This window comes from Nerophis ophidion, linkage group LG02 (assembly GCF_033978795.1).
Source record: "Nerophis ophidion isolate RoL-2023_Sa linkage group LG02, RoL_Noph_v1.0, whole genome shotgun sequence".
Lineage (NCBI taxonomy): Eukaryota > Metazoa > Chordata > Actinopteri > Syngnathiformes > Syngnathidae > Nerophis > Nerophis ophidion.
Genome location: NC_084612.1, coordinates 45,338,129 through 45,365,673, shown reverse-complemented (window position 1 = coordinate 45,365,673; position 27,545 = coordinate 45,338,129). Strand labels below are relative to the sequence as shown.

General features: G+C 37.5%; 1 protein-coding gene across 4 annotated transcripts; it reads left to right on the top strand.

Annotated features, from left to right (window-relative positions):
- On the top strand, positions 1-27,545 carry mtch2 (mitochondrial carrier homolog 2). 4 transcript variants are annotated; one of them, XM_061884676.1, is made up of 14 exons: positions 1-284; positions 2,521-2,605; positions 3,585-3,691; positions 7,207-7,233; positions 9,272-9,327; positions 10,987-11,050; positions 11,285-11,342; positions 16,631-16,682; positions 16,759-16,818; positions 19,489-19,582; positions 20,776-20,823; positions 20,907-20,974; positions 21,041-21,116; positions 27,032-27,545. In XM_061884676.1, exons 1-14 carry the CDS (start codon positions 198-200, stop codon positions 27,116-27,118), a joined length of 969 nt encoding a protein of 322 aa, XP_061740660.1. In that variant the 5' UTR covers positions 1-197; the 3' UTR covers positions 27,119-27,545. The 4 variants fall into 4 exon arrangements, with proteins under 4 accessions (XP_061740660.1, XP_061740668.1, XP_061740685.1 ...); XM_061884684.1 differs by having other exon boundaries at positions 2-284; positions 9,272-9,325; positions 11,009-11,050; XM_061884701.1 differs by lacking the exon at positions 9,272-9,327 and having other exon boundaries at positions 6-284; positions 11,012-11,050.

Below are 27,545 nucleotides of genomic sequence, written 5' to 3'. Positions count from 1 at the left end.
GTTTTGTTAATGTGTCCTTGTTTGTATGACAGTAATTACACTGTTTTCAGTTTATGCGTGGACATGGATATTTTCATCATACGTGGACTAATAACTTTTATTAAACGTTAAACAAAACATTTTCGTTTTGTGTGTAAACGACTCTCTGTAAGGAAGCAGTAAAACAACAACTTCCGGTGGCAGCTGTTGCTGTAAAGATGGCGGACACGTGTGGTCAAGTCATTTTGGGATCCGGGCTTACTGTCCTTTCCCATCCTTTGATGTACATTAAAGTCTTGGTTCAGGTAAGATATTTTGGATTTAATGTGCTAATCAAACTGTCACCACAATAGTCCAGGAGTGAGAGAAATAATGCTGCTTATGAGTTAGCTCTGCTTTTCACTCAAAAGTCAAATTGATCAAATAAACGTTGTTTTTATCTAGTGTCATCCACCAGATAGTCGATGAAGTGTAAACATACCATCCTTGTGTTTACTACATTAGCATTTGGTCAAGTGCTCAGCATATTAACGCTTTAATAATATCAACTTCCGTATGACCTTCTCTTAGCTTACCACTCATTCGAGGGTGCAAATCGGGCGTGTTTATCCATTTGATTTGCAATATCTTCTTCAGAAGAACGTTGATATATATCCGTAAGTGTGTAGTCAAGGTGTTGTCCATTTTGTGAGCTGTGTTATCAAAAGTGTATTCCTTGGGTGTAATGTTCGTCGTATGTGTTTACACAATGGACTTCTAAAAAAATGACATCAAATTTGATAAAAGGACGATGGCTACGGAATAAACCACGACTATTTCCTGCGCGTCTCTAACTATTTTATACAGCATTGTCAAAACTAACCAAACACAGCGAGCTAGTGATGAGGTGTTAACCAACGATTTAGCTCTTAGTAAAGCAGGCTCTACGAATTGACAGGATTCACTTTGTTTCGTGCCTTTTTTTAAGGTTAAAGCTGCTGAACAGGACGGATCTTTGGAGAGAGCTTTGCCAAAAAAACAAAAAAACGGCTCCGTTAAAAGAAAAAAACGTTCCTATCACTACAGCCAACATATCTCTCTTATCTTATCTTGCTTTCATTTTGTTTGGAACTAGCAAAGTGTTCTAATTCAGTGTGCCGTGAGATACAGTCTGGTGTGCCGTGGGAGATTGTCTAATCTCACCTATTTGGGTTAAAAATATTTTTTGCAAACCAGTAACTATAGTCTGCAAATGATGTGTTGTTGTTGAGTGTCTGTGCTGTCTAAAGCTCTTCAATATCAGTAGGTGGCAGCCTGTACCTAATTGCTTTGTAGATGTCGGAAACAGCGGGAGGCAGCATGCTGGTAAAAAAGGTGTCTAATGCTTAAACCAAAAATAAACAAAAGGTGGGTGCCCTTAAGAAAAGGCATTGAAGCTTAGGGAAGGCTATGCAGAACCAAACTAAAACTGAAGGGGCTACAAAAGTAAACAAATACAGAATGCTGGACGACAGCAAACACTTACTGTGGAGCAAAGACGGCATCCACAATGTACAACCGAACATGACATGACAATCAAAAATGTCCCCACAAAGAAGGATGAAAACAATTGAAATATTCTTGATTGCTAAAACAAATTAGATGCGTGAAATATCGGTCAAAGGAAGACATGAAACTGCTACAGTGAAATACCAACAAAAAAAGAGAAAAATCCACCAAAATAGGAGCGCAAGACAAGAACTAAAACACTACACAGGAAAACAGCAAAAAAGTGAAAATAAGTCTTGATGTGATGTGACAGGTGGTGACAGTACACCTACTTTGAGACAAGAGCTATAGTGAAGCTCTTACCATGAATTGATTAACGTGGACCCCGACTTAAACAAGTTGAAAAACTTATTCGGGTGTTACCATTTAGTGGTCAATTGTACGGAATATGTACTGTACTGTGCAATCTACTAATAAAAGTTTCAATCAATCAATCAAGCATGCTTGCTTAAACTTTAAGGTCATATCCAACAATTGCGACAACCACATTTTACTGTTAAGTGAGTGTCAATTTTAAATAATTTCTACTGGTGGTGTGCCTCCGCATTTTTTCAATGCAAAAAATGTGCCTCGGTTCAAAAAAGGTTGAAAAACACTGTTCTAATGTGCATTACCACCACCTCCTGGAGTCGAGTGCAACAGTTAAGAACACAGCTGGTTTCGAGGTTATATGTATTGATGAGTTGATTTACAATTTATAAAATATTTAAAACATACTTATATGCTTCTAAAATGTTGTTAATAATTGATATTTTTTATGATATAAATGCATTTAATTGAACATCACAAACATGGTCATACACTCATAGTTATTAAGAATACAACTTATATAGCAAAATATTGTATTTACACATACAATGTTCTTCGTTTGCAAAAATGTGGTTTTCATATTTAGGTAAATATACTGACAATTGTGTGTAATTAATTTATTAGAAATTTAACTTATTCTGAGACTTTAAAAAAGCAAGTATTGAAGCCTAAATGTGATGTTGTCATTATTGTGGTTGTTTATAGGTGGGACACGAGCCACTCCCTCCTACCCTGGGGCGGAATTTATTTGGCAGACAAGTCTACCAGTTACCTGGACTGTTTGCTTATGGTAAGCGTAACTTTTTCCAGGATAAATTAAAATAAAATGTTATTTTATGAATTTATTATGGGTCTACCGAAAATACATCAATGTTAATATTTGGTTACATGTCCTTTGGCAAGTTTCACTGCAATACGGCACTTTTGGTAGCCATTCACAAGTTTCTGGCAAGCTTCCGGTTGGATTTTTGACCACTCCTCTTGACAAAAGTGGTGCAGTTCAACTAAATTTGTTGGTTTTCTGACATGGACTTGTTTCTTCAGCATTGTCCACATGTTTAAGTCAGGACTTTGGGAAGGGCTTTCTAAAACCTTAATTCTAGCCTGATTTAGCCATTCCTTTAGCACTTTTGACGTGTATTTGGGGTCATTCCAATGTTTGTACACCCAACTGCACCCAAGACCCAACCTCCGGGCTGATGATTTTAGGTTGTCCTGAAAAAGTTGGAGGTAATCCTCCTTTTTCATTGTCCCAGCATCAGTTCTATTGGCAGTAAAACAGCCCCAGAGCAAAATACTACCACCACCATGCTTGACGGTAGGGTGTGTTGTTCCTGGGATTAAAGACCTCGCCTTTTCTCCTCCAAACATATTGCTTGGTATTGTGGCCAAACAGGTAAACTGTTGTTTCATCCGACATCACATGGACAAAGATAAAACTTCTGGAGGAAAGTTCTGTGGTCAGATGAAACACAAATTGAGCTGTTTGGCCACAAATATAATATGTTTGGATAGAAATATGTTTGAATGTTTGGGTATTGTACACAGCGCGTGCGGGATATATATGTACATACTGTATATGTACATAAATTGGTCAGATGTGTCATGTGACTAAGCTACTGTTTCCAGCTATTGCTATTTGTCTTTGTACTATAATTATACATGTTTGTATTCTGTAATCTGCATACATAACTTTCCACTTAAACCATATCTACATTGTTGCTGCCTTTGCATCTTTTTATGTTTATTGTGTTTCTTTCATTTTTCAGCCAAACACATCATCAAGATTGATGGAAAAGTTGGTCTCTTCAAGGGGCTCGGGCCAAGGCTTTGTGCTGGGACCCTCGGCACTGTTGTGCACAGTAAAATAGTGCAGGTATGTTTTGATAGACAAGAAGTATTGAAAATCTAACCTCACCTAATCAACAATAAAATTTATACAGTAGTATCATAGATTATAATAGATTCTACAACATTCAGCAATACATATAATTAACTATCACCTATACGTTATTACTTTAGGTATATAAAGGGATAAATTATGAGGTGTACATTTTAGTCAAAACGTTTAGACCGCTTTGTATATGTATACCATATTTCCTTGAATTGCTGCCGGGGCGCTAATTAACTTAAAACCTCTTCTCACTCCGGCGCTTACCAAAGGCATGCGGTAAAAGCAAGCATGCGCTTATTATTTTAAAACCGCTTCTCATTCCGGCACTTACCAAAGGCATGCAGTAAATTTAAGCCTGCGCCTAAAAAATTGAGTCTGATGTAAGGATACCATCATGAAAAGCACATTTGATTAAAAAAAGCCTTATGGTTTTACCTTATAAATGAAGTCCATGCGCAGCTCCTTTTGAGCAAAAGCATCGATAACTTGTTTATAGAAGTCTTCCTTATCTTTCTTCAATTTTAAAAGTCTCTCTGTCTCGATGGAGATCTTCCTTTATTACCTCCTGCTTCGATTGAAAGTCCGGTTTGGAAAACTGTTTTATTTTAGATATGTAATCCTCCATGTTAAAAGTGCAAGCGAGGGGAAAAAATAAACACACGCTGCTCACTCTTGCTGCTTGTCACTTTTTCTGCAGCCAAGTAGTCGCAAGAAGGATCACTAGCGCCACCTGGAGGCAGGAGTCATTTAATGACTCATATTTGACACACACAGCTACGGTATATTAATAAAACATAGCTGCTTATAGACATGCGCTAATAAAAATAATATTTTTGCGAAATCAGTTTGACCCGGCATTAATCCTGAGCCGGCGTTAATGCTAAGCATGTGCTAATTATTTTGCGAAACGAGTTTGACCCGGCAGTAATTCTAGGCAGGCGCATACTATATACCCCGCGGCAATTCAAGGAAATACGGTACACCAGAAGTTAATCTAATTCAAACATGTCAAAGTTATGATATGAATGAAAAGTGTTACAATTATAAATCAATCCCACTGCAAATTGTTCATGTTTCTGTAACTGATTTTGTGTAACTGTACGCACACTTTGTGCATGTACAGTACATCCAGAAAGTATTCATGGCGCTTTACTTTTTCCACCTTTTATGTTACATACAGCCTTATTCCAAAATAGAATAAATACATTTTTGTCCTCAAAATTCTATACCCAACACAATACTCCATAATTAAAATGTGTTAAGTTTTAGTTTTTTTTTAGATATTTTTGAAATGTATAAAATAAAAAAATTTAAAATTGTTAAGCTATTACATGTACTGCCTTTGCGCAATTATTCGTGGTGCACCTTTGGCAGCAATTAAATCCTCAAGTCTTTTTGATTATGATGCCACAAGCTTGGCGCACCCATCTTTTGGGCATTTTCGCCCATTCCTCTTTGCGGCACCTCTCAAGCTCTATTAGGTTGGATGGGAAGCGTAGGTGCACAGCCATTTTCAGTTTCCTCCATAGATGTTGAATCGGATCCAAGTGTCTCTGGCGACGTCACTAAGGGTATTTACAGAGTTGTCCTGAAGCCATTCTGTTGATATCTTTCTTTGTTGTGGGCTTCGGGCCGATGTCCCTTTAAAACATTATCGTCGCCCCAGTCTGAGTTCAGTCGCGCTCTGGAACAGGTTTTCATCCAGAATTTCTCAGTACATTGCTGCATTTATCTTTTCCCTCTATCCTGGCTAGTTTCCAAGTGTGTCACACTGAAAAATATCCCCACAACATGATTCTGCCACCACAATACTTCACTGTAAGGCTGGTATTGGCCTGGTGATGAGGTGTCCCGTTTCCTTCAAACATGACATCTGGTATTCATGCCAAAGACTTATATCTTTATATCGGACCAGATCATTTTTTTCTCGTCATCTAAGAGTCTTTTTTGGTGCATTTTGGCAAACATTTACGAAGGAATGGCTTCTGCCTGGCCACCCTACCATACAAGCCTGATTGGTGGTTGAGTTGGTTATTCTTTTGTAAGGTTCTACTATCTCCACAGAGGAATGCTGTAGCTCTGACAGAGTGACTTTCGGGTTTTTGGTCACCTCTCTGACTATGGCCTTTCTCCCGTGATCGCTGATTTTAAACCGCCAGCCAGCTCTAGGAAGAGTCCTGGTGTTTCCAAACTTTTCCATTTACGAATGATCGAGGTTTCTGCTTATTGTGACCTGCAGGGCATCAGATATTTGCCTTTACCCCTCCCCAGATTGGTGTCTTGAGACAATTCCTTCAACTTAATTTTTCGTTTGTGCTCTGTCATGCACTGTCAACTGTTGGACTTTTTATATAGACAGGTGCGTGCCTTTCCAAATCATGTCCAACCAACTGAATTGACCACACGTGGACTTCAGTTAAACTGTAGGAACATCTCAAGAATAATCATTTGTAACGGGATGTCCCTGAATTTATCTTTGAGCTTATTAGCAAAGGCTGTAAATACTTATGTACATGTGATTTCTTAGTTTTTCATTTTAATACATTTGCAAAAATCTTTTGAGTCCTGAAAATTTAAATCCAAACCGTTGAGGCAGGGCAGAGATATCTGTAAAACAATCTTGCCTTCCCTGTTACTTCCTTCAAAAGAGCCATTTGAAATTAGCCATTTGTAAAAAAAAAAAAAAAAAACCGTAGTGTGACTTAAGTGGATATCTTCACAAATGGAGATATCCAAAGAGCTTTGCCCGAGTTTGCTACTGTAGTCAGTGTGATGCTGTAGTCAATAAGTTCTTTATTTTTCTCTATGATCTTGTTGTAGGGCAGACTGCACATGCGTCCTCTTCCTTTGCCATTTTTAATACAAAGCAGCGTATAGTTGGAACATATAGACTCGATATGGGAGCGCTAAAAATTACAAAATGGTTAAAGACGCAGTCTAAGTGGAGGTCCGTAAATAACCGCGTATTCTAAAGAGAGGTTCAGAAAGCGGCTTGAAGACTGTATGTAAAAAAAGTTAAAGTTAATGTACCACTGATAGTCACACACACACTAGGTGTGGTAAAACTAACCTCTGCATTTGACCCATCCCTTTGTTCCACCCCCTGGGAGGTGAGGGGAGAAGTGAGCAGCAGCGGTGGCCGCGCTTGGGAATCATTTTGGTGATTTAAACCCCAATTCCAACCCTTAATGCTGAGTGTCAAGCAGGGAGGTGATGGGTCCCATAGTCTATACAAAATCTTGACCAAATAAACACAATTACATCTTATATAAACCATAAGGAAGGGTTCTAAATGTAGAAAACAAATCATAAAATCACCCATTTAACACACTCCTTTCCAACTGGCTGAGAGTTTGATTTGTCCAAATAAGAATGTCCACGTTTCTGTGACATCAATCAACTGCAACAGCAATGAAGCCTTTTCAACACAACTCAAATATTCATTCAAACAGCATAGCATATTTTATTCAAACATGTGTTTTTTCCTTTTCTTACAGAAATGTCATGAACATGGGACACTTGAGGTAAGAGTTGATGCTCAGTCCTTTTTCTATTCCGGATAAATAAGATCCAAAGTGACACATTTCCTGAGCGATGTGTCTGAATTTAATTTGCATAACTGGCAAAGAAGTATGTGCGTTGAATTTTTATAGACATTGTAGGCAGTGTTTCGAAAAACATTACATAATAACAGCGTTACTAACGTTAGTTTTTCTAGTAATGAGTAATCTAATTAATTACTTTTATGTATGTTAGAACTGATACATTTGATGTAATGTGGCAAGCTACTTTTGATGCGGACAAGACAACATTAGAATCCCAGCAAGTTTACTTCATGAAGTAGCTCTTTACTAATGCAGACGGCCGCTATCACACACGGGCGCTTGCACTGCCGCTACTAAAACGGGGGAATAATGAACATATGAGAAAGTGACTATTATAAACAATAATAATAATAATCTTACTATACTCCGTGTCAGCCATTGACACACGTTCAATCACTTTATTAAGTATCAGTTAAAATATTTTCAAGGTGCTGTAGTTAATAATCGCCTTCCATCCGCAGACCAATAAGCTAAAACAGCCAAAGAGCGTGCCCTCGCTAACTTCATGCTTCACTTGCCAACATGCACTCCTCTCTCATGAAACACCTCTCAACTGCATACATCAGCTATATGAAGGTTAAAAAAAAGTAAAACATTATTATTTACTTTCCATGGTAATTAACTAGATATATTTAGAAAAAAACAACCCCTTAGTAATTCAATTACTTTTTTGTTAACGAGTAACTAATTAATTAGTTTTTGAAAGTAATCTTCCTAACACTGTCTGTGGGAGACAAGCCAGAGGGAGATGCCTGTGGTGGTGGGGGGCGCAGCTTTTACTACATGACATTTATTTATGTCCAGAGTTGCAGTTTGCACATCTCTTTGTGAAGATTACACATTTTTCCCGTGCATATGTAAGTTTTCTCTGGGTACTGCGACTTCCTCCCACATTCCAAAAAGTATGAATGTTAGGTTGAAGACTATCCCATCCATCCATTTTCTACCGCTTATTCCCTTTGGGGTCGCGGGGGCGCTGGTGCCTATCTCAGCTACAATCGGGGGGAAGGCGTTGTACACCCTGGACAAGTCGCTATCTCATCGCGTTTAAGACTATACGTTGTCAATTGTTATGAATATCAGGGTGAATCGTTGTTTGTCTATGTGGGCTTTGTGATTGGCTGGTAACCAGTTGAGTGTGTACTCTCACCCGAAGTCAGCTAGGATTGGCTCCAGCTAACTCACAACTCTAATGAGAATTTAGCGGTATAAAAAAATGGATTGACTTGCACTAATTTCTGGCCAAGATACTGTGTTGATGACAAGAGTACAACATTTCCCCAATGTCCTTTTTTCCATTTTAATAACACGTCAGACAGCTCTGTGTGTGTTCCCATTTTAGTAGTTGTGCCAATAATTTGAGCCTTCTAAAACAGATGAATATGTTTTGCCATAACCATAGGATGCTCCTTTTGACATGTTTAACAGGCTTAATACTGAATAAGTTAGGCAGGCTTAAATACGTTGTTGCCAGCTAAAACATAATCAACCCTTGCTTAGTGAGCGTTAAAAAGATGTGCACATCTTTTTGCACGTGTGAGGTTTTTGTGGGATTACTTGTGATTTCTTCTTTGATAATTTCAGCGTACATGATAGTCCAGTTTTGGAAATGCCACACTTGAACTGGCTTCCACAAACCCACTGAATGCCAATTACGTCAGGTGGTGCTAGCCCTGAGCTAAAAGCCCTTGTTGCGCTTTGAGATTTGTTGGAAATGTGAAGTGCATTATATATAAAATGTATTGATATTAATTTGTGATGCGTTTATTGACAATGTGCAGGCAGACATCTACTGATGTTGATTTGGTAAATAATGAAACAACGTCATGTGAAATAAACATTTTATCTGGTTCCAATTTTATTATGTTGAGATATTTCGGGAGTTGTTTTGAATTTTTGCGGTGGTATTCTGTGAGACCAAGAAGTTTTTGTTTTTTTTAATTGTTTTTTACTACAGTTTCAGAAGATTACTTTTACTGAACCTGTACTGTCTACTATTGGGCATAGTGAGGTAAGTTTTTTATTAATTTTGAGGGTGCTGTGAATTTTTATAGTGGTATGTATTTGTTGTGGGTATTAAAAATTCATAATGATCTTGTTTTTTCCTGCTTTCGTCCAAAGTTTTGAGGAAAGTCTTGATAAGATTTTTCTTTCTTCTGTAGTGTCTTTTTTAATATTTCATATTTGCAGTTATCTTTTAGCATTTTTTCCGCTTGTTTTTCATAGGCATCCGTGTCCATTATTACTGTAGTTCTTCCTTTGTCTGCTGGTATGATGGTGAAGGTTTCGTCTTTTTTCAGCGTAATGATAGCTAGTCTTTCCCTTTGTGGGAGTTTTGCTGTTTTTAATATCCCTGCCACTACGTTGTGTAGCTCCGCCCTCTGCCCCTGCTTTGTTATTTTTTGACATGCCAATTCTGTAGCTAAAATTAAATCTTCTTTTGGCAACTTGTTTCGCGTGATGGTAAAGTTAAAACCGTGTCCGAGTACATTCTTTTTTGTTTGACCTGCGGGTCTTCTTTTTTCTTTTTTCAGTCGATTAGCTTTTTTTAATTCATTCATCCATCAGCCTTTAGTTACTGTAAATTCTTGTTCTTAGATGAGCTTCAGATGTGTTTCGCCTTTAGTTACTGTAAATTCTTGTTCTTAGATGAGTTTCAGATGTGTTTCCATTAACTTTTTTGTATCGTGTTCTGTTGGGAAGTTTTGCTTGAAGTTTGCTCGGTGATCCTGTCTATCTTGTTCGCTGTTATCCGTATCCTTTCCAAGCTTAGGTAACAATTTTTTCCGCATTTTTGGTTCTCATGGTTTTTTTTTATGTTGAGGCTTCTTGGCGTCACCTCTTCGTCCCTGCATTGGAGGTTAAATAGTAAATGGTTTTGTAGAGTGCACACGTTTTCTCAAGTCTCTCCAAGCGACGAAGGGGTCTAAAAAATTTGTATCCAAGTCTTTTTTTTAAGTTGCTTAAAAAGGTTCATTATGTCTTCTCATCCATATACTTTTCAATTGCTCTTTTAGTCCGTCTATAATTTCGATATACGTAATGTAATTTTTTACTTGACATGTTTCGACTGCCATCTGCAGTCTTCATCAAAAGGGTCACCTGACCACTGTGACACGTTGCCTATCAGCTGTTCTTATAGGCCAAACCTAAGAAAACAGCTGATAGGCAACACGTCACAGTGGTCAGTATTTTCTACTGCTTGTCTCTTTTTAGGGTTGCAGAGGGGCTGGAGCCTATCCCAGCTGCATTTTGGCGCAGGGCAGGGTACACCCTGTCATATAAAAATTGCACTCAGTTTACCTATATTGTCTGACTAAAATAACAAGTATATGAATTAGAAGGCTTAATGAACCTTTTTGAGCAACATTACCTTCAACTCAATCACAGAATGAAGAGCAAAAGCATATCTTGTAAATGCCTTTACAAGAGTTAGGATGGGTAAAAATACAGTGCATTCGGAAAGTATACAAATTGCTTCAAGTTTTATAAAACATTTTATGCCACAACTTTATTTTAAATCGGGCGGAAAAATATCTGCACCACATATTGTCAACATGAAAATATTTTCCTCACAATATTTGCAAGTCTATTAAAATAAATTAATGAAGAACTTGCATGTACAGGAACTAAAGGGACTAAAAAGGTGTTGTTTTTTTTCTTTTTGCGGGTGATGGCATTTGTGGGACACCAGCAGAAGATTGGTGATGGCTCCATACAAAATGTTGTTAATGAGGTAAGACACAGCTTTGTTACAGGAACACTTCCAATATCTTCATTATGGAACTATCAGCTTCATTGTTTGCTTTAATTGCTCGATAGTTAAACACATTTATTATGCCATCTTATTAAATATACTTTTGTTTTCCTTTTTTTTTGGCAAGATTTAGCAATAGTGGATCCAATTTTTACCTTGTTAATCACATTTCCATTTTGTCTTGTTTTTGTACCCTGTATTCTGCCTCTACAGACAACCAAAGAGATGATAGCTCGTTCCTGTGCCACCATAGTTACACATCCGTTTCATGGTATGGTCATGTGACAATTTTTCAATGAATGACGAGGACATTATATGTTGCATTCTGAAAACAAATGCAAAGAGTATTGAAATATTATTGTCAAATACAAGTGCTTGTGGTCCTCGAGTTATGAAAGCTTGCCATTCTTATGGTGGGAATGAATGTTGAGATATGTCTGAACTTAATGCCTAAGTCAGTCACACTGCATACTGAACGCTTAGAATACAATGCCCAGGGAACCATAAAGATTAAATACAATACAGTTAAAAAGAAGAGAGAAAAACAGAATTTATATTCTTGCGGTTGTTAAAAGGGTGTTGCAAGGGAGGGAGAGACCGGAAGTCTCAATAATGAGACAATTACACTGCTGAGTTATCTGTCAATTTTGAAGGAGTTGCTCCTTTACCATGTTAAAATGTACCATCATTATCCTTAATGATGGTCATGACTTTTGAACTGAGTAGGCAGCTAGGGTTTTTTTGTACACTCTGAACATTACTCCATGCCTAATTTCACTCTTTCTTTTTCTTTTTTTTACACACTCCTATCAGAAGAGTCTGCTTAGCCCTTTGGAAATGTGATAAAGGAAAAAATGTTCACTAAAAAAAGTCATGTTATCCTTCCTCAGTGTTGCAACACGACTATATATTCTCTAGCTGCATGCACCAAGCGCGTTCTCTTTGTCTTTTAGTACAGTATTAATCATATATTGGCATATATTCGTTTTCCAGAAATTTTGTAACACCAAATGACATTAAATACACCTGTAATCATTTTACTGAAGTGTGTCCCGGGTAAGAAGTATTAAAGTAAGACAAAGTACAGGTCTAAAAATTTATTATTGTAAAAAAAAAAACATGTTTTAAATGTCCTTAGAGAAAAGTTAATGTTTAGGCCTGTTCCACATTTTAAATTGGAAAAAATGTTTTTCTTTAGTTGTGCAACACTTTTCAAGCGTATTTTTGTAATCATCACAAGGTGATTGTTTATTCATGTTTTTCTACACAGTAGCAACTGAGATTTAGGGTTTAGTGGGGTATAATACTTTGAAGAAAACGAAAAAAAATACGAAACCTACAAATGACTTGAAATGCAAATAAACACAGAAAACACTCCTTACAGGAATGCAAATAAAACATCTGGATTGGAACACTTAGGGCCTGATCTACAAAAGGTTGGCGTATACTAAATCATGTGTAAACTTGATGGCACATGCAAAGTTAATCTACTAAACGCGTGCAAAGTGATTGTCTGTTAAATGAGCAGAAAAAGGTGTATAATATATTTTGTGTCTTCATTATTCAAAAAGCAAAATATATGCTGATCATCAAAACGCCTACATAACTTGGAAGAGAAAATACAAATATTAAATTTCACACGCGTAATGTGATTTATCAACACTCATCACTGTTTTGTGAGCACTGTGTAGCATTTTATTTAGTATGTGTCAGAAGGACATGCAATGTAACGCATATAGCTGCAGGATCAGTGTTTATGCTCCGCAGATGGACGATGGACAGACGAGAATACTCTGTGTGCGTGTAAAAATTTTGGGCTGACAGAATTAAAAAATATTAGACATATTATCTATTCAGCGAATGCCATTTATAATGTAATTACTGCTGGATGACTTTTAGGGCTAATTAAAATTAATTGAAATGATGCGTTTTGGTGTTTGCCAGCGTTTTTTTAATGTAATTCTTATTTTGTTTTTAGGAAATATATTACTGTGATATATCTCCTAAATGACAATATATGTTGTCCCTGAGGCATTTTCTTGTGTTTAAATTAGGGCTGCAACTAACGATTCATTTGATAATCGATTAATCCGTCTATTATTACTTCGATTAATTGATTAATAATCGGATAAAAGAGACGAACTACATTTCTATCCTTTCCAATACTTTATTTTAAAAAACAGCATACTAGCACCTTGTCCTTTCGACTTGCCAAATAAAACAAGGCGAGTGTTAGGAAAATGTTGTTGTTGTTTTTTTTATAAAGTGCACCATTGTCCTGCACAATAGCAATAATTTTGCTTAGGGGAATTTCAAACCTGTCTACTACCTATTCCAAACACTCTGCAATGATGGATGCTGAATGTCTTTCCTCTAGTGGCATGGTCATAAGGCAGATTGACTTCAGGTTCCATTTGTCTCCAATGTAGTGGCATGTATTGCCAAAGTAGGCTACACTTGTCCACACATCAGTAATGAGAGAAATTTGCTCTGTGTGACTTTTATGTCAGTCTGCCCTGCTTGGAATGTTTGCTCGTACTTCCTCTCCATTAGTTTGGTATAATGGTTCCTCGAGTGAAGAGTGTAACCAGGGTTGAGGACGTGAATCCTTTGTCTAAAACCTTCATCCTCCACCATTGATAGTGGCCTCATGTCAGTTAGCAACATATTAAGGTAGCATCAGTCAATTCAGCCGCTTGCTGTGGTGTGTACACCTTCCTTTGTACCAAGTCGCTAATGCTGCCTTGTTTCTTTCTGAAATGAGAAAAAACATATTATTAACATACTTAGTAGCATCATTTACATGTAACTCAATACACACCCAGTTGATTTTATTAATCATTTCTGACGTAAAAGGCAAGTACGCCACCACGTTAAAAAAACAGCTAAATTAGATAAATGGACTTTGGAGTTGCAGAATACACCAATAACAACACAGAAATGTAACTCATCAGATCAGAACTGGGTCAGATATTGTACACGTTTCTGTTGTGAATAATGAAGGATTCATTTCAGGCTACCTCTGAATAATAGCATGAAATATTCCAGCACCTTCATAACGTGTAGTTATACTCAAATCTAAATAGATGTATATGGCTTTTTGGGGCCCGGCTACATTGATCCATTATGAAACGAACCTGAGATATTTCTGTCCGTTATTTTTATTTCCAAATTGTTAACCGTGCGTTTCCGCACTCAAAACGGACTCAAATGTGTTTTGGAGACACATTATCAGCCCCGCGTTGCAAGAAAGGGATAAGGTTAACGTTACTCACAAAAAAGTGCTGCCATGCTCAACTCATGAATGCCTGTTGCCACTCATAACAACACAGAAAATGAAGTCATCGACTCTCCGACACGTTCCTAACACTCTGAAAGTTAATACACAACAGTTGCTGCAGCGCTGCCTTAAAAAAAACTTGGACACAACGGATCAATTTATCCAGACTCTGGACTTTAAGTTACGTACCGTGAGTTCTTCCCTTCATCCATGGCTCCTCTTCAGGTGCTCCCGGATCAATGTTGTCTTTCCGTGCCACGCGACGTCCATGCTGCACATTTTGCAGGAAATGTCTTCTTTGCAGTGTTTAAAGTAAAGTGTTCCGACACTTTGGACGACTTAGGTCGTACACTTTTTTTCCATTGAAGCATTAAAGGCCTACTGAAACCCACTACTACCGACCACACAGTCCGATAGTTTATATATCAATGATGAAATCTTAACATTGCAACACATGCCAATACGGCCGGTTCAGTTTACTAAATTGCAATTTTAAATTTCCCGCGAAGTATACTGTTAAAAAAGTTGCGGAATGATGACGCGTATGATGACGCTTGCACGTGCAGTCACCGGTTGTAGCTGACATAGCTATAAGTAGTCTGCTTTAATCGCATAATTACACAGTATTCTGGACTCTGTGTTGCTGAATCTTTTGCAATTTGTTCAATTAATAATGTAGAAGTCAAAGAAGAAAGATGTAAGTGGGAATCGGTGTATTGCAGCTGCCTTTGACAACACAAACACATCCGGTATTTCCTTGTTTACATTCCCAAAGGTGAAGCTTTACTATGGAACAGAGCGGTCAAGCGAACATGGTTCCCTACCACATGTCAACCGGCACGTTTTGGTGAGAAAATTGTGCTAATTAGTCGGCTTTTACCGTGGACATGAGCGGAGCTTGCGTCCTCCTGCAGCTGCGGACTATTACCTCCTCCCACCGGAGACACTGACGGTCACCACACCCGTGGCCACACCCCTCCAACTTTCAGGTACAATATAATCTCACTAAAATACTAGTAACACAATAAGCAGATAAGGGATTTTCCAGAATTATCCTAGTAAATGTGTCTAATAACATCTGAATCGCTCCCACTGCCCTCGCCTTTTTTTTTTCTTTTTTTTTGTCCTTCACTCTCACTATCCTCATCCACGAATCTTTCATCCTCACTCAAATTAATCGGGAAATCGTCGCTTTCTCGGTCCGAATCGCTCTCGCTGCTGGTGGCTATTATTGTAAACAATGTGAGGATGTGAGAAGCTCCACAACCCGTGACGTCACGCGCACATCATCTGCTACTTCCGGTACAGGCAAGGCTTTTTTATTAGCTACCAAATGTTGTGAACTTTATCGTCGATGTTCTCGACTAAATCCTTTCAGCAAAAATATGGCAATATCGCGAAATGATCAAGTATGAAACATAGAAAGGACCTGCTATCCCTGTTTAAATAAGAAAATCTCATTTCAGTAGGCCTTTAACCTCAAGATGTTTCTCCGCTGAACTATCGCTCCTGTTTTCCTCCGCAATTTTTCGAATGCTTCTCGGCAAAGGAGACTGTGTGGTAACATGAGCTGCACATGACACATCATTGGCTGGCTCACTGCCACCACATGAGATGTACCCTCAATGCCGCCCTGGTGATGTTTTGTACCGTTTTTGTACTTATTTTTATTATTGTTTCCCAGCTCTTTGTAAATGTTGCAGTTTATAAATAAAGGTTTAGGAAAAAATAAAAAAAGAGTCTCCGCGCTTGCGCATTGCATACACCCAACGAATCGATGACTAAACTAATCGGCAACTATTTTTATAATCAATTAGTTGTTGCAGCCCTAGTTCAAATCATAGCAGACGCACAAATGCCCTTGTGATGCCATCAACAGCGTTGCGCACAGAATTGAGTGTCAGTGTACACGTTAATCACATGTATTGTCTGATTGCGATTCAGAAAAGGTTTTACAGAGTATAGATGTAGCCTTTTGGTTCAACACATTTCACACAGGTAGAAACATGATAACATGAATGTGCAGAAATTGATCGTCGTATGGTAAAAGCACCATATGCATGCAAAATCCTCATTCAAACAAGGGAGTCACCACCGTTTTTTGATTGCACACGCAGTGTTAGTAGATCACACGCAACCCACCCACTCATAGTACACAGTATTTCATGTTCTGCACACACTGTTTAGCGCGTGGTATTTGGATCTTAGTAACTCAGGCTCTGAGATTGGTGCAAGTGTTCTGTGTGATTCCAATGTTAAGTTTGTTTTTTTGTCTTTAGTGATCACACTGCGATGTATGGTGCAGTTTATTGGAAGAGAGATCAAATACAGGTTGTTTCACCAACATAATATTTTAAGCAAAACTCTGAGACTGCATAATTCTGAACACGTTTGTCATTGTTTTTAGCGGAGTCTTCGATTCCATCACCACCATCTACAGAGAAGAGGGAATTCTGGGCTTCTTCACGTATGTGTATTTTTTAAATGTATTGTTATTGCCAGCAATCATTAATTATAATGTGATAATCTGTCAACTATGTTCAAATTAAGTTAAGGCTAAAAGTTGCATCTGAATGATGAGACATGCAAAGGAAAAACTATATGTGTGTACTGTATGTTCGACGGGAAGCATTGGATTTGTGTACACGAGCAATGAGATGTTGAGTAAAGGCGATGATTCGTTGAGACACCCAGAGTAGAGAGCTGCTGTTAGCTGATTTGTTAAAAGTTTGAGAACAAATGAGGGAGAGTGTACATTGTTGCAGGATATGATGATGTGTATGTAGATGTAGTGTAGTATGTTTGGCACTGCCCGCCATGTATGGGAACAGCCTTAGTAGGTTTACGTCAACCGCAAGCAAACGACATATTTTGTTGCTTTTTCGCCGGTTTGTTTCCTGTGTGGAGGTTGCGGTGTACGCTACACCGGTTCGCTCTTGACCCTGTAAAACATCTTGTATTGTGTGCATCACAAGTCCCTTCAAAAAATGTTTACCCCATTGACCGCAAATGCTGTGATATGGTCAGCTTGTAGTACATTATTTCCTCCAAATTGTTCAGAGCGTACAGCCTGCCTTAGCAAACGCTTTCGCCTCTGGTATCAGATCAATATTTGTGATATAAATTACTGTTTCAACGCAGCAGTTAGTTCAAGCTGCAATAACACTCCCATTCTTATTAGTATCGTTCTTTGAAACTATGACGTCACGCACCCTACCCTGACAGTGCTAAAAAAGCAGGAGTGTTAAAAGTGCAGCCCTGGATTTATGGGAACATGACACATTGGAATAATTGACAAAATAACTGCATAATGGAAGTGAAGGCATAGAGTTGTGGTCAAAAGTTTACATAACGCTTGTAAAGAACATAATATCATGGCTGTCTTGAGTTTCCAATAATTTCTACAACTTGAATGTTTCTGTGATAGTGATTGGAGCACATAACTTGTTGGTCACAAAAAACATTCATGAGGTTTGGTTCTTTTATGAATTCATTATGGGTCTCCTGAAAATGTGACCATATCTGCTGGGTCAAAAGTATCCAGCATCCATCCATCCATTTTCTACCGCTTATTTCCTTTTGGGGTAGCGGGGGGCGCTGCCGCTTATCTCAGCTACACTTGGGCGGAAGGCGGGGTACACCCTACTTGCATGTCCCTTGGCAAGTTTCACTGCAATAACGTGCTTTTGGTAGCCATCCACAAGCTTCTAGTTGAATTTTTGACCACTCCTCTTGACTAAATTGGTGTAGTTCAGCTAAATTAGTTGGTTTTCTGACATGGACTTGTTTCTTCAGCATTGTCCACATGTTTAAGGCAGGACTTTGGGAAGGCCATTCTAAAACCTTAACTTAACCTTAACACAACTTTCCTCTAGAAGATCTTATCTTTGTCCATGTAATGTCAAATTAAACAAAAAATTTGCTGTTTGGCCACAGTACCGAGCAATATGTTTGGAGGAGAAAAGGTGAGGCCTTTTATCTCAGGAACAACGTTACTACCGTCAAGCATGGTGGTGGTAGTATTATGCTCTGAGACTGTTTTTCTGCCAACGAACTGGTGCTTTACAGAAAGTAAATGGGACAATGAAAAATAAGGATTACCTCAAAATTCTTCAGGACAACCTAAAATCATCAGCCCAGAGTTTGGGTCTTGGGCGCAGTTGGGTGTTCCAACAGGACAATGACCACAAACACACGTCAACAGTGGTAAAGGAATGACTAAATCAGGCTAGAATAAGGTTTTAGAATGGCCTTCCCAAATTCCTGACTTTGGGAAGTGGACGATGCTGGAGAAACAAGTCCACGTCAGAAAACCAACACATTTAGCTCAACTGCACCAATTTTGGCAAGAGGAGTGGTTAGAAATTCAAACCAGAAGCTTGTGGATGGCTACCAAAAAGTGCCTTATTGCAGTGAAACTTGCCAAGGGACATGAAACCAAATATTAACATTGCTGTATGTATACTTTTGACCCAGCAGATTTGGTCACATTTTCAATAGACCTATAATAAATAAAAAATAAAAAAAACTTCTTGAATGTTTTTTTTTTAATCAACAAGTATGTGCTCCAATCACTCTATCACAAAAGAATGAGAGTTGTAGAAATTATTCGAAACTTTTGACCACGGCTGTATTTTAACATTGTTAAATATATGTAAAAAAATGTAAAATAGCAAAGTGTGTGAATGCTTGGCATTGAGGCCTCAAGTTTGGCAGGTCTAAATTATAAATAGGATATAAGATATTTCGCTTAACTAAAATACATAAAATACATGGATGTCTATTTTTTCTTCATATGGATTTAGAGTACAGTGATCTACATTGAATTGGATTTAATGGAGCAAAGGATATCAAACTAGCAGACTGCATTCTTTGATGTTTCTGTGGGCTGGACAACAATAAGTAAACGCTCATTGAATCTAAAAGGCGCTGATTTTGATCTTTGGTTATACAGAGTAATTGACAGTAAGTGCCATAAAGCACAATATATATGTAAATTAGAATACAATGATATGTTAGTAATTTCATATTGTATGTATTTTTTTCCTGCACAATAACATTGCTTGTCTCAGCATTCACACATACTTTTTTGTGTCAATCCAAAATTCTGTATTTTTTTCATTTTTTTTCCCCTTAGTGGATTGATTCCTCGACTACTTGGAGACGTCTTAGCTCTGTGGATTTGTAACATGCTGGCTCACTTCATCAACACATACGCAATTGATGATTCGGTATACAATTTCCTTCTTATTTCACATGAGCTTAGTTGCTACCTTTTCATTTGTCTTTTGTCTTTTTGTCATCCAAATGAACAAAAGGTGTGTGTGTGTATATTATATATACATACATTATAAATATACTGGATGTATACACAATGCATACATATAAAGTGATAGTTTTAGAATGTATCAAGTTTCACCGATCAAGATTTGCTCAAGAACAGGCATCACAACTGACAGCCAGCTCAACTAAGAATATAAAAAATACAAAATTGCATGTCCTGATAAGGTACTACTCAGATCCTCCAGGAATACCTTTCGCCAATTCATGTCAATTCAACCAATCCCCACAAATTATTTGCGGCCTTATAATGTTTTCCAATCCCTGCAATTTTATTGGACATTTTAGCCAATAATATATGTCCCGGCATAGCCCATCCATTTCTTCACTTAATTTTTTACATTGATGGAGATGTCGACCTGTGATTATAATCTCTCATCTCTTATTTACCATCCAACATCACCGTTTAAAGATGGCTTTTATCGAAAGCAGGCAAATTATATGCAATGTAAGATGGGAATCTCACAATACCAGACCATATGCAATACATGGTTCACCATAATATGGCAATATATCAATATATTGCTCTTAATAATATATCAGTGTTTGTAGAGGTGAAACCAAAGACTTTGTATTTTGCATCATAATTTCTCCAGAATTCAAACGACAATAGTTCAAATGAAATTACACTGATAACACACTAATAAGTAGAAACAGGCATTTATTTTCAGACTATGAATAGAAAATCAATATTTTCTTCCAGGCACAGAGAGAACAAAATACCTGCTTTTCCCCCAGGTGGTAAAATTGAGATACAATTCAACATAAATGTTCTTTACACTAAATACAAATATGTGACTTAATGTGACCACACAGTAGTGTGTCACAGTACCAAAAAAAGACATTAAAATAATTTGTAAAATCAAAGCTAATACAGTTTTACTGGAAAAAAAGAGCATCTAAACATTGTAACATTTGCCACAAATTTAGGAAAACATTTTTATTAAATCAGTTGTAACAGTCACAAAAGTAGCCCATGAAAGCCGTAAGTGGCTGATTACTACCTTTTTAGAGACCAGAGTATTTCTATTCAACTTGTGTGATGGTTATGGTAAGCATTAAGGTTTTGTATTCCTCCATTCAGATGAGTCACACAGGAGAACTCAAGAACTGCTTCCAGGCTGTCACAGGGGTAAGTTTGTGTATGTCTATGTTGGCATAAAGAGCAGTATTTATTGCCTTGACTAAAGCAGAATAACTGTCCTTTTTGTGCAGTTCTTTGCAAGCATGCTGACATACCCTTTTGTATTGGTATCAAACCTCATGGCTGTCAATAATTGCGGGTGAGTTAGCTGACCAATCATTGTTCTGTCTTTTCAAATAAAATGTGAAACACACACTTTTTGCAGGCTGGCTGGAGGGCGTCCTCCGTATGCATCAGTATATCCTACCTGGGTGCACTGCTGGAGTCACCTGAGCCGAGAGGTTAGCTCATTTATGTGCATTCACTTTTTAAACACGAATATGTGGTTTAATGTGTCTTTGCGCAAATCCCCGCAGACCCTGACATGTGTCGAAGTATTGTAGCAAATTTAGTTGCAAACGTGTATCTCAATCTGTGCGTGTAATCTATTGTGCGCACGTGTGTACTAATTTGTGTGTCGGTATATCAATCCAAGTGTGTGTATGCAGATCTGCGTACGTGTATTTTAAGTTTTGTGTCTGTCCCTAATCAGAAAAGTTTCTTAGGCGTAACTTTTGTAGCACTTCTGCCGTGTAAGATTTGAGCGTTCAGCAGTGCATGCATCTACGTACGTATCTATGATCTGCAAAAAGCAGGAACCCCCTATTGGCTGTCTTTTGTACACATGACTTTTGCGACAATTCTACAATGTAAGATATGAGCGAGCGCATCCAGATTTCTGAGCGTGTAATACAACTTGTGTAAGCGCAATCAGAAGTGCGTGTGTGTAATACAATCTGCGCGTGTGTATCTGAGGTGTGCCTACATTTAACCAACCATGGAAGACACCACGTATTTAAACCAATCAGAAACAACGTACAGCCGAGGTGTGTGAAAGAGAGACGCCAAGACCCGCCTTACATTGTTTCTGATTGGTTTAAATTGCCTAGTGTCTTCCGTAGTTGGTTAATTGTAGGCACAGTGATCTGGGATTGGTTATTTTGATCCGTCTGTATTGTTTTAATTTTCCTGAAGGAACTCTCCTGATTGGCAACACTAAAATGGCCCTAGTGTGTGAATGTGAGTGTGAATGTTGTCTGTCTATCTGTGTTGGCCCTGCGATAAGGTGGCGACTTGTCCAGGGTGTACACCGCCTTCCACCCGATTGTAGCTGAGATAGGCGCCAGCGCCCCCCGCAACCCCAAAAGGGAATAAGCGGTAGGAAATGGATGGATGGATGGAACTCTCCTGAAGGAATCAATAAAGTACTATCTATCTATCTATCTATCTATCTAGCTAGCTAGCTAGCTAGCTAGCCACTTGAAAATGTAAAAAGGGTTGTCTGTAACTCCCCCTTGCCTTTCCTTATCACTAGTTGGAGCTTTGCAGCCACTGATCATGTTTGGACCATGCTGGAACACTTGCTCAGTGCTGCCAAGCTTCCTGCTTTGTCTTCCGTGGTTGGTTAAATGTAGGCACACCTCAGATACGCACACACAGATTGTATGACATGCACGCACTTCTGAATGCGCGCTCACAAATTGTATTGGACGCTCAAAAATTTAGATGCGCTCGCTCAAATCGTACATTGCAGATGTGTCGCAAAAAGTAGTAAAAATGGCATATTGTGTAAAATTAAGTGGCAGGAATGTTTACGAAAACACAAAGTAATTGAACACAAACAATGTTAAAATGTTGTAATCATATTTATTACTACAAATGTGTATTTTTAAGTGCAAAGAATAGTACAGGAACATTCAATGTTACAAGCAAACATGAAAAAAAAACTTGTAAAGTGTCAAGTGTAAAACTATAATGTTCACTTGAGCATTTTTCAACTTTTTTTGAGAAGCAGGATCCTTTGCAGTAGATTTGTTTTTATATCAGTTTGGAAACTGCAGTTTCTATGAAAAGTTAACTCAAAATTTAGCTTTTAACGATGTGAATACCTCACAAATTGATGTTTAGCCTCTGTGGCTTCAAATATTTTTCCCTTATGCTGTGCGCCTTGACCGATACACTACTCGTAAAATTTCACCACACACATTGGGTATATTTGCACAAAGTATTAGCATCGGATCTGTATCGCCGATACGAGCCGGAATTTTACTCTGTATGGGATTAAAAAGAAAATCACTGGTATCACTTACTAATGTCAGGTCAGTTATGCCCGACATGTATGTTGTCTGTGTATAAGCATGTGTTTATTCTATGCTTATAAACGAGGACTGCATTATACACCACATAAGAAAAACAAAGTTGTTGACCAAACATTTGCACATTTGCTGAATGATAAATAGCAAAAGTAAACACTGTTTTTTTGTCCACTATTTAAGAAAAAAATTAATAACTAGATAACGTAATTAATTAATCAAATTAAAAGTGTATTTAAAAAAAAATAAAGAAATTATATATATATACATATATATATGTGTATATATATATATGTGTGTGTGTATGTACACATAAAATAATGTATGTTATTGATTTATAATTGCGAGTATGGCTATTGTATTGCAAATCGCTCTATATTGCGGTTAATGTATATTTTCTTCCTGAAACGAAAGAGGCAGCTTTTTATTTTGTATTAAAGAAAATCTGTGTTGTTAGAAAAGAGACAGACTTCTTTGCATTCATTCACATGAAAGGTGCAACATTTTCAAAAAGTTTAATAGGGAATTATCTCATTACTGAATGTAAAGAAATAATCACTGACATATTTCATGATGTCTATCTACCTTCAAACAATACAATGTGTGTTCGATCGGTCTTAATCCATGTATCTTTTAATAATTTTTTAAATATACTAAAATGTTTTTTTCAATATATATATTGCAAATTTGTTTGAGACACCAAGTTTAACCGGAATTAGTTTTACGTGAAGGTAAGAAAAAATGAATAAATAAAAGAAGATAGACCGGACGACCAAGGGGGTCTAAATCACAAGCGGTAACAAAGTGACTTCTATTTTTTTTTTTTTTTTTTTTTTAACCATTCAGATTAGGGGTCCCAAACTCAATTTTCCTGGGGGCCACTGGATGCAGAAACTGGGTGACGCTGGGCCGCAAGAAAAGATTTCTTAAAAACTCTAACATGCACTTTTTAATTAATTCACCTTCTATGAATGGCAAGATACTTGCCAACCCTCACGATTAATTCAGGGAGACTCTCGAATTTCAGTGCACCTCCTGACAATCTACCGGTGCAACCATTCTCTCGAATTTGTCCCAATTTTCTCCCGGCCGACGTTATTGAGGGCATGTGGTGACTGCACTGCCTTTAATTGTCCTCCACAACAGTGGTTCTCAACCTTTTTTCAGTGATGTACCCCCTGTAAACAATTTTTTTATTCAAGTACCCCCTAATCAGAGCAAAGCATTTTTGGTTGGAAAAAAGGAGATAAAGAAGTAAAATACAGCACTTTGTCATCAGTTTCTGATTTATTAAATTGTATAACAGTGCTAAATATTGCTCATTTATAGTGGTCTTTCTTGAACTATTTTGGAAAAAGATATAAAAATAACTAAAAAACTTGTTGAAAAATAAACAAGTGATTCAATTACAAATAAAGATTTCTAGACATAGAAGTAATCATCAACTTAAAGTGCCCTCTTTGGGGATTGTAATAGAGATCCATTTGGATTCATCAACTTAATTCTAAACATTTCTTCACAAAAAATACATCTTTAACAGCAATATTTATGGAACATGTCCATAAAAAAATGTAGCTGTCAACACTGAATATTGCATTTTTGTATTTTTTTTCACAGTTTATGAACTTGCATTTATATTTTGTTGAAGTATTATTCAATAAATATATTTATAAAAGATTTTTGAATGGCTGCTATTTTTTAGAATATTAAAAAAAAATTCACGTACCTCTTGGCATACCTTCAAGTACCCCCAGGGGTACACGTATCCCCATTTGCGAACCACTGCTCTACAACATGTCATCGCGTCCGCTTTTACATCACACAACTAGCGTGCCGGCTCAGTAACATGTTGTATTAGGCTTCTGCAGATCCACGTAAGTTACTGCAAGACATACTTGATCAACAGCCATACAGGTTACACTGAGGGTGGCCGTATAAACAACTTTAACACTGTTACAAATATGCGCCACACCAAACAAGAACGACAAACACATATCGGGAGAACATCCGCTCAGTAACACAACTTAAACACAACAGAACAAATACCCAGAACACCTTGCAGCCCTAACTCTCCCGGGCTACAATATACACCACCTCAACCGACGCAAGTGGAGGCGTGGGGGGTTTGGTGGTAGTGGGGGTGTATATTGTAGCCCGGAAGAGTTATGGCTGCATGGGATTCTGGGTATTTGTTATGTTGTGTTACGGTGCAGATGTTCTCCCAAAATGTGTTTCTCATTCTTGTTTAGTGTGGGTTCACAGTGTGGCACATATATGTAACAATGTTAAAGGACACCCTAAGTGTGTAGCAGTTGATCAAGTATGTCTTGCCATAACACACGTGCATCTCAGGTAGCCAGATACAACATATAACTGGGCTTGCACGCTGTTTGAACAGGGTGTAGATGGCGCTAAAGACAGTACCTGATTGAGACCCCTGATTTAATTGAAATGGGAAAAGTTCCCACGGCACAGCTTAATATCCACAGCACCCTGAAGTTGAAAGAATAAAACTAAAATGGTCAACTACATCATTAAAATAAAGCAGTATACTGTTATGTGCATATGATAATAGATTAGATTTATATAGCGTCTTTTTACACACTCAAGCGCTTGACAGTGAGAACTGAGAACCATCATCAACCATTCTTTGTACATTCACATGACTATTCTGCCTATAAAGCACTATAAACATCCAAACACTTCCATTAAGGTTTTGTATACATGCTGTAACTATAAAGTATATGTTATGTAGTAACAGGCACATTCCAAATATTTACATGTTTGCTCATTTTAAGCATTAATTTCAAAAACGCATCATAAAGTTGACTTTTTCATTCAACAACCTCACTAGTTACTACTCACTGCAGACTTCATGACAGACAAGACACATAATTAAATATCACTTACGGTACAATGTCTCCACTCACTAGGATGCTGACTGATAGAATGTTGAGACATTCCCATTTAGATTAAGTCATTATCCTCAAGAAGAAAAAAGTGGGGTTGAACTAAGCATCTTTTTTTTGTCTTTCTCACCATTTTCGGTTCTAAATTGGCTATCTAAGTTGACCAACCTGTCGGATTATGTCCTCATTATTTTATTATCAAGGTGAGAGTTATTATTTATGATCTAGAGAAACATTTAACCAGCTTCGAGGTAAGAAAGCAGCTCACCTTCACCATCCAATGATGTCAACATAGCCATACAAGCGTTTGTCTGTCTTAGCGCTTATCATAACAATATAACCAATACTTGGTTAATATTCCAGTCACTAAATATGAGTGAGGAAATTTTGGCGGTTTTAGATGGTTATTTCGAGGGCTTTATGGATGGAATAGAGGACATCACAATAGCTCCATCGTGGGAGAATTTGTGTTTACGTTTTAGAATGCATTTAAAAATCCATCCATCTCCTTGTCTCTCATAATGATTGTGAACACTTGGCAAAATTCCAAAAAAGTGCAGTTCCCCTTTAATTAGCATAGTGGGAAATTTTCAATCAGGGTCTTGCATTTTTCAACTGTAACCTTGTTTCCTTTAGAAGCTATATTTTCTTTATATTCTTCATCAGATTATTGTTCTTCTTGAATGACAGATAATCCACGTTTGTAATTAGTCATTTTCTACTAAGCCAGCCCCCTTGCTCGTAGCGAGATAATACATTCCTGATGTAACTAATCAGGTTATTCTCTTTATACAACATATTCAATGTTTGGCTAAGTTAATGCAAAGACATCCTTGATTGAAACCCCCTTGATCCTCCGTCTTCTACTTACATTAGTTTACCTTCAACCCCAAGTCCGCATACAACTACTTCCGGGTAGATATGGTGTCTCATATGGGTCACAAAAAATATTGGTTGCCTGCTCCTTAAACAGTACTCCCAATTTGCACACATGCAATATGTATAATAGATAATGTAACTTTTATGTATTTCTTTATTTTTACCTTTCTGCACCATGACATTGGTTTTATAAAATCAGAAGTTTCTCATAATATTCTATTAAGGTCATTTATTATACTAGGTGGTGACCACATTTCAATTCTTCCTTCTTTCCAGGGCAACATGAGCAGAGGAAACAGTTTATTCTTCCGGAAACTTCCAGCAGGAAAGACGTATGCAATTAACCAGAAAAGATTTTATTAAGAACAGTAACAATACAAAAACAAATATGTCTGATGTGGGGGAAATTACTGTTAGTGTGTCAGTCATCATGTGTGCGCTGATCCATGTTTTAAACATTATCATGATCTTGTTCATTGAAAAAGAACCAAGTTTTAGTGTTTGTGTCAAAGAAAACGGCAGTTGTTAGGCAGTGACGCGACATGGATGGACCAAGTCATTTCAACAATGCTAATGTTCTGACTACTAAATGTCATCTCCCCCATGATCTTCTTTCAAACACTTCAGTTAACATGTGATGATGTCTGACATGATAATTGCTTATTATTCATATTATTATTGTTGTTATTGTGGAATGAGCTTGGTCAAAGAACAGACCATTCTTTCTATGACACTCGTCTAATACTTACATCTCTTTCCAATAGAAATAAAGGTGTTTTTTTTGTCCTTA

Coding starts and splice junctions, on each gene's coding strand:
- mtch2 (XM_061884676.1), top strand. CDS start 198: ATGGCGGACACGTGTGGTCAAGTCATTTTGGGATCCGGGCTTACTGTC. Junction 3,692..7,206: donor TGCACAGTAAAATAGTGCAG/GTATGTTTTGAT, acceptor CTTTTCTTACAG/AAATGTCATGAACATGGGAC. Junction 19,583..20,775: donor CATACGCAATTGATGATTCG/GTATACAATTTC, acceptor TCCTCCATTCAG/ATGAGTCACACAGGAGAACT.